The sequence below is a fragment of the Pinus tabuliformis genome, chromosome 2_2 (assembly GCF_031772625.1).
Source record: "Pinus tabuliformis cultivar Carrire ecotype Pingquan chromosome 2_2, CPIR1, whole genome shotgun sequence".
NCBI lineage: Eukaryota > Viridiplantae > Streptophyta > Pinopsida > Pinales > Pinaceae > Pinus > Pinus tabuliformis.
Window position 1 is genome coordinate 420,628,030 of NC_142300.1, and position 8,633 is coordinate 420,636,662.

Genomic DNA, 8,633 nt, shown 5'->3' on the forward strand with positions numbered 1-8,633 from the left:
TGGTCCAATCGTACCCCATATACTCTGGTAAAATTCAACTTGCAACCCATCCTCACTAGGAGATTTTCCTCCCTCTTGCCCCTGATGACCAATATAATTCTATTCTTAGTGATCAACTATGGTAACGGGCATCACTCAACTATTAAGTTACATCATTATCAAGCAGGATATTGTTAAGTGGTAAATCAATTGCACTCACTTAACAGAGATGCATGTTCAATTTCCTCCCGACTGCCCCAGATCAAGCTTTCGAGTTAATGCAGCAATGTTTTTGTGCTGTCTTGTAATATCTCAAAGTTACACGAGCCAAATTCAACTTGCAACCCATCCTCATTGGGATGATTCCCTCACTCATGCCCGAGAAGACCTATATATACTATAATTCCTTTCTCAATGATCAATTATAGTAACTAACATTATATCGACTATCAAGAAACAGACACATTTTCTCCGACTGCTGGTTTGCTAGGCATTGTTGGAATTGGTTTGAGGATCATCATTTGGAGCTTCTTCACGAAAGGGTTCACTGGTGGGCAGTGATGTTTGGTGATATCTGAACTCTTGTTATTACAGCCTTTTATGGACTTTGGCATTGTTTGAGGATAGCAGTGTTTTTTGTTTTATTGAAACTACAGTGTAAACTTGTTTTTGATAATGAGCCTAGCTCCTTGTCTGCCTTTAGTTCTGTCTGGATGGATGAGGTTTGTCATCAGTTGTTGGGAAAAAGAGTATTGTTGACCTAGCTTGTCCAATCTATGAATCACACCGAGTATTCTGCTTTTATTTCTGGCTTAGTAGCTCTCTGGAAGGGGTTATGGTGGTCATTGTATATACCCTTCCGCTTTTCACTCTTCTGTTTTGCAAATATTTTTCTGTAAATATAAGACATTTTTCAAATAAAAATGTTGCAGCATTATTAACTTTAAGCATGTTATGGTCAAGCAGTAAATCAATTGCACTTTATTAACACAAATCCAGATTCAATTCTGCTCCCTTCCTCCCGAGAACAAGATGCCAAGTTAACGGGGCCATGTTTTTGAGCTATCTTATGATATCTCAAAGGTAAATGAACCTAGGTGTTTTGTCCTAGGTAGGCGGATGAGGCTAGGTGCAAGTTCTGGGTGATTTCTGTGTGTCGTAGATACCCCTTGGACAAGGCTTCTAAGCCAAAGGTTTCTGGCCTGAAAGGGATTTTAAGGGTAAAAAAAAACCCTATCAAGTTACAGCATTAGAGAAATTCATGCTGGATGTACTTGTTCAATACTGTTGAACTGTGTTTGGGATGATGATCCATTTTTCCGTGGAGATAGTTTATTTTTATTTTGCATTTTGAATATGTACCTTACCTTGGGTGCTTCAGCCTCTTTAATATGTATCTTGAAAGAACCATTAACTAAGGATTGTAGGCAGATCAACTAGCTCAATTCAATTCACCTTCATAGGAACTTACTGATTGACAAGGTATTTTCATTGTGATCTCTTATGCTAACCTTTTGTGCTGCATTCCGGATAGGATTTCTAGTCTCTTTATTTTCTCCTTGTAGGCTTTATAATGTGGAATTTCATCTGGAACTGTTTATTCATGTATCTGCATGTATTCAGTATCTGAAGGAATGGTTGACTCCATTAGCTTGCTACTAATCCTACTTAGTTTGTGTGAACTCTAGACTGGGATTAGTGATGGCTGATCATAGTGAGGTAGAGACATGAAAGGAAAGTAATCATTTGACATTAGGGTTGTGGCAAAGTTTGGTGATTTGCTTTTCTTACTGACTTAGAATTAATCTTATGCTGATTGTGTCTGAAAATGTAAGTTTTACAATATTTTAAGGTGTGCTAAAAGCTACGCTTAGCAAGTATGTAAGATAAATCTAATAATTTATTAATGTTCAACAAATGACCATAGAAGTAGGCCAATGGGACCACTGAGTACAACAGTGCCGATACAATGTAGGAGCACTATAGAAAGCATGCAGAAAGTAAAATACTGATCTAAGATAAGGTGTTTGAAAGAGAGAAAGTAAAGTCCATACAGAGGAAATCAACTAGATTGTACTGTATGCACATTTGACAGTTCCCATTGTCTGAAATAAGCTGGGGACACTGCTCACCATCCATGTGCCTAATGTGCTAGCGTAATAACTCCATTCATAACAATAACGATTAGACCAATTATGGTTTAAACCTAAATGATGATATCTATGAAGGTATTGGCATTGGATAAGTAATAATTTCTTGAAAAGGTGTATTGCAATTTTTGTGAAGGTGTTTTCGTAGGGCTGTTTCTTCCTCATAATAAGTTGTACCTTGGATGTTTACAGGTGTTTAGAATAGGCTATCTTGGTTGAGAAATTGATTCTGCACAGAATTTCTCATTGTCCTTTTCTTTTGGATGTTAATATAGGTTGAATGGGATGAACATGCAGCAAATGAACAGCAGGAAAGAGTTTCTGCATGGGAAATTGAGCCATCTATTGCGGGTGCTGGATTGAATGTTTCATCTGGTACAAGAACAAAGAGACTTCGGACAACCCTTCTGTCTACACCAGTAGATGTTGCCATCCCTGGTATGAATTATGGAATTTGAAAGCTTTAGCGAAGTATAATACAGATAGTTATGATGTCTAGACTATGATGCAAGTTGTGATTTTACTGCAGATGGGAGTAGGTTATCGGACTTTGAAGAATCCGTAAGATTCCAAAAGGTCTTGCAAGGTCAAGAAAATATGTCTTTTAAAGCTCCTTCAAGAAATGATGGAGTTGGTTTTATGAAATGTCCAATACTGGAACGCAAGGGTTGCAATGCTGTAGCTGAAGGCTTTGAAACAGCAAGAACCGAGAATGCGATCTGGTCTTCACTAGAAAGATCCGACATTTCAAGTAGGTTATTAGACTTTGGAGAATCTGTAAGATTCCAAAAGGTCTTGCAAGGTCAAGAAATCCTGCCTTCAAAGGCATCTCTTACAAGTGCTGGAGTTGATTTGATGAAATTTCAACTTTGGGACTGTAAGGGCTATCATGCTGAAGGCTCCGAAGGAGCAATGCATGGGCATAAAAGTTGGCCTTCATTAGGAAGGCCTAACGTTGCTCCTTTCTCAGATGTATTGAGTAATAAAGGCAAGTTTGGGAATGCATATGGATCTGACAAAGTAAGGTCAGTGGAGTATTCTTGTGAACAATTCTCAAATACAAACACACCACATTTGAAAGTTTTTACTAAGCCGCACAGTGGAGGTAATCATGCAACATGCCCTGTGAACTCTCAAAATCTAGCAACAATTCCAAGGGCCTCACCACTGTCTTCTATTTTTAGTTCCAGAACTAGAAATGATTCAGAATTATGTGTACGAGGAACATATCCAATGTGCAGAACGAATGTTTTTCAGAAAAATGATTTATATGGGGATTATTCCCAGTCATTTAACCGTGATCTTTCAGCACAGTTTGATATTCCCAAAATGGCAGTTGGGTGGCAGGATTCTTCAGTCCCGCACTGTGATTCTGATAATACGCAACCTGCCGGATACACAGCTGGCTTATCCTCAAGTGACCCTTCAAAGAAGCAAGAAAATTTGATAGAAGTATTTCTGAAACAACATCAGCTTCCTATAGGATTCCATTCCACAGAGACTGATCGAGGTGAAATCCAAGGAAAGCAAAGTTGCAAACTTTTTGGATTCTCTTTAATTGAGGAACCTGCCTGTATGGATGAACTGATTAGCAGCAGCATACCTCGTGATATTACCCAAGAAGGTTTGCCTGCAATATATGGGCATGGGACAGTCAACTCATCTATTTCTCAAAATCAGGATAACCTACTGAAGTCCTCTGCTGATCGTTCTGGTCCACCTGAAGCACTGAAGGGTTCGGCACAACAAAAGACATTCCAAGCTGTTTCGGGACTTTCCACTTTAGTTCAAACTCCAGGGCGTAGACGTACAAAAGTGTGTTTTCATTAACTATTACTACCTGTGTTTCTTTCTCTTGGTTTCCTTACACAGTAGGTTCATGAAAATTTTAATTATCATGTTGTAGGTTCATAAACAAGGGAGTGTTGTGGGAAGAGCAGTCGATCTCTCAAAACTCGATGGTTATGATCAACTGATATGTGAATTGGAGCGCCTGTTTGACATGGAAGGTCTTCTGAATGATCCCAAGAAGGGATGGCAAGTGCTTTACACAGATAATGAAGATGACATGATGCTTGTCGGTGATGATCCTTGGCAGTAAGTACCTGAATGACACAGGTTGTAGATTTGTTAGTGAATTTCGTGCAGATTTTTCTCTTATTACCTATGCATTGCCACAGCGTTGTATCCCTATGTTACCTTATAAACCCTTTTCCATGATTCTGTGAGGTGGCTGGCAGAACCTTCACCATTTTAATGATATAATCTATTTACTAAATCATCTGTTTCGTTATTGGTGCAGGGAGTTTTGTAACATTGCTTGCAAAATTCTGATATACACTCATGATGAGGTTCAGAAAATGACACCCAGCATGTTTAGCGACGATGCTAACAGTTCTGAGGAACAACCATCTACAGTTGAGGTGTCCAAGTCATCAATTGACAACCAGGATTCTTCTTCACCACTGATGACAGGAAATCAATGAAGGTTCCTCATTCCTCCTGGGACATGGAAACATGCTTCAATATCATTTGCTGGGACGATATGTGATATACTGGCTACAGATTTAAATATTTTTTTATTAGTGTATTTTCCCCTGATTGATGAGACAATGTGTGGAATACAGGTTAGGGATAATTTTATTGTTATTATTATTGACGTCTCCTTATTATCATTTTCTTGATCCTATACTGTTCCTCAGGGAATTTACTGTAGTGATCCCATGGCTATCATATGCTGGCATTAGACCTAACGGAGCAGTATTAGCTGACTTCAAACAGAAGCTTGACTAGCATTTATGTCACTATTGGGACTGATTTGGCATTCTGGTTCTGGAATTACCTTTTATCTGCATTTGTTATTGTTATTATGTGAAAGAAGCTTGGTAGACTAAAGCAGATGGGAATGGGTATTTTTATGAGCTTCCATTTTCGCTTTGATAGAAATTAGATGAATGGCATGTCAATGAAGATAGGATCGGAAGTAGTTGGCATTTCACTTTCTGATCATACTTGTGAATATCCTTTGAAGCTGAAGATTTTTGTTAGGGATAAATGATTTTGTGACAATTTCTAAGTACAGCTCATGGACATGATAAGTTTCAAACACAATTTAACCTGGACATGTTTATGTTAAAATATCTTCTTTCCATTTCAATAGATCTTTATTTCAAAAAGTTCGTTAAAAACCTTGATATCTTCAGAAGGCCAGGAATGTAGAACAAATTAGAAAGAGTCTTAGCATCATCTCACAACTATAAGTCAAGGCTTGGATCTTTAATTTTGTTGATGAACCGCCGTCATCTATATGGTATTTACTCCATCTTTGTTGAAAAGCCTCAGCCCGAGCCACAATTTGGAATACGATAGAATTGGGCCCAGAAGAGAAGATTGCAGTCATTCCTGATACTTTGTGAATGAGTATTATTGCATTATGAGTATCATTACATTATTTTTTATTTTTATTTTTATTTTATAATATTATTTTTTTATCAAGTTGAATACATAAGTGTAAAAATGTGCTGTGATAGAAGAATTAGATAAGATAAGATAATTATATTTATGTCCAACTAATGACCACAAAGTAGGTCAAAGGGACTGTTGAGTACAATGATGTATATACATAGCCCGAGAACCAAAGCGTCTCCTATAAAAGATACAATGCATGAAGTAAATCAAAGATACAATGCATGGAATAAATCAACATCTGGCCCTAGCGGAGAAGATCCAGGGGCTAATAGGTCTGAGGATTAGACCCATCTCTCCTAACATCTGACGTTGAATGAATAACACTGAAGAAACTCAGTCTGTTGGCCGGATGAAGCGCTGATGGCAAGTGCAGACTGTCCACTAAATCTTACCCTGGGGGTTCACACGCTATTGAATGCTGGAGGACCTAGACTAATTACCTCTGGACTTCAAACCACCTGACCATGCATCTAATATTCTCATTAGAAAACAGACAAAAGAGTTTCCCCTTTTTTTTAAGATAGTGCAGGTTATGGCTTGATATTGGTTAAATAGAGCACATGTTGTTTTGTTTGTTTTTTTCCCTTCCCAATATGGATGTTTTTATATATGTAGAAAAATATCTTAATGGTTTTATCAACTTTTTTGTTTGAAGTATTTGAATTTTAGGATGTTTAATTGTTCACAATAATAAATAGGAATTGGTATTTTAATGTGATTTTTGAAGCTTAGTGATTTTAGAAATAGAAATTTTATAATGATCGTGGTCTTAACACAATATATTTGATTTGATTAAATTAATTTACTCCATTAAATAGTAGCAATTTAATATTACAATATAGCTTTACATTATTATTTACTATAGGAGTTCACATCAAATTTAGTTTGGATTGTTTATTATTGTAATCATGGATAAAAACCATCTTTTTCCTTAAAAAAATAGTGGTTTGTATTCATAAAGAATATAAATTACATTTTTGGGTGCCTTTGCACAATGAAAAAATTAAAACTCCTAAATCTTATCCTTCAATAGATATAGACAAATCACCTATCACAACAATATAATGTACTATTGCGTGCACACACACTATTGCATGCATGTGTTTGTGTGTCTATGTATGTATGTATGTATAACCACACACAAACACACACATGAAATAGTATATGATATTGTTTCGAAAACTATACTTCTAGCATATACATCAAAATACAACCCACTTTTTTCAGCCAAGGATGATCTACCTTCCCAAAGGTAAACTTGAATGGAGCTAAGCTTCAATAACAAAAATTGAAAAAGCAACCATAAAACAAAGATGATCTTCAAAGACTAATCAAACAAGCATAAATCTTGTCAAATACTGAGTGTTGAAGTGATTGAGACTCCTTCCCTTAATATTTCCACAGTTGTATGACCTTTTGTGAGAGTTTGACCTTTCTTTGAAAGAGAACCAATGTCCATATTGAATTCCTTAAAAGTACCAAGTGAGAATATGTTCAAAAGACATTATGATTTCTTTAATTTGATGATCAAGTGACTTTGTTGAATATTCTAACTTTACCAATCATCCAATTAGTCACTTGAAATGAATCACCGATTATCTAAACTTGGTTAGCTCTTTTTAGTGCACATTTTAATGATGATATCAAGGCCATAAACACATCATAACCATTTGCCCCAGCCACCAACCTTGCTTTAAAGCTTATTTTGTGTGCATTTTGAAAAATATGAAACACCCCTAACATTGCTAAAATTATGAGTCTTTTGCTTTGCTCCATCAAAAATGCCCTAGGCTTGTGAGCTATCAATGACCAATTCATTGAATTGATAGAGACCATCTTCCTTGATATGCATTTTACAATTAGATATCAAAGATCTAATTTGAGAGAATACTTAGAAAGTAGGGGTGAAACTTGTTATGAAAAATCTAAGCATTCTTGGCAAGCCATAATGCCCATATAATTAAGCAAGGATGTGTTATAAATTCTTTAAGCTATTTCTTATTGAACCCATGCCACAAGGATATCTCCATTGTTTCACCATTCCACACATTTGCACTATTTGTGATCTTCCTAGCTTTCTCCCATATTTCATGAGGATATGGGCACTTCATCATCGAGTGTGTAATAGATTCATCCTCATTCTATAGAGCAAACAAATATTAGGACCATGTACATTCCTCTTATGCAAAACTTTTGTGTCAAATATTTGTTTATTAAAGCCAAGGAAAGAAAAACCGAGTCTTCTTAGGATCTCTTTGCTTCCAAATCTCCCTCCACTCTTAGACAGGGTCTTGACACTCAAGCAAATAGAAGAATTTAACCAACCTTCAAGAGTATATACCAAGGGCCTTATTCATTTTCCATGCTAGAGAATCCTTTTCCTCTATTAACCTAATATACCCTCTTTTCAAGTTAACATATGCATTCCATAGACCAACATATGCCCCTCCCAATTCTAATCACTATACACCCCTCTAAACTTTCTCCTATATCTCAGTGGAGTTTTGGTCTGCAACTTGATTGAGAGTACAAATGACCCAATCCTATGGAAAACAAATTATTTCTCTTGATAATCTTATCCCTTCACCACAACCCATAATGACATCAACTCCAATCATCCCTTGTTCAACAATTCTCACATTCCATTCTAAATTATTGCCAATCTCATCAAAAGCTTGGACCAAGGCCTTCCAATGTATAGACACAATTTTAATACTTTTCCTTGGATTCTTGGTGAAATCTACCAAGGACCTTCGCTGCTTTATTATTTTCCTAAACAAGCAGCCATGCTAACATGACGTGGACCTAGTACTGTGGGCCTGTTGTGATGACATGACAGGTCACGCGAGCCCGGTGGAGGTCATGTGGGAATGTGTTGACATGGCCTCTTTTATCATGCCAAAACTTCTAACAAGCATAGTTGTTGATTCGAGACTTGGATTGCTATAAACTTTATATTGTCAGAAAGCTCTCAACAAGCTGATCATAGTTCCAACGACTTTTAAAGATGATCTTTTTGTTAGCGCCATCTTCACA

General features: G+C 36.7%; 1 protein-coding gene across 1 annotated transcript in view; it reads left to right on the forward strand.

Moving 5' to 3' along the window:
• Positions 1-5,047, forward strand: part of LOC149193056 (auxin response factor 4-like) — a 100,984-nt gene extending 95,937 nt beyond the window's left edge. Inside the window, exons 8-11 of the mRNA XM_089407190.1 lie at positions 2,405-2,567; positions 2,659-3,944; positions 4,036-4,226; positions 4,432-5,047. Coding sequence (XP_089263316.1) covers positions 2,405-2,567; positions 2,659-3,944; positions 4,036-4,226; positions 4,432-4,615 — 1,824 coding nt within the window. The 3' untranslated portion in view covers positions 4,616-5,047. The remainder of the gene's footprint in view (positions 1-2,404; positions 2,568-2,658; positions 3,945-4,035; positions 4,227-4,431) is intronic.
• Positions 5,048-8,633: the final 3,586 nt, after the last annotated feature.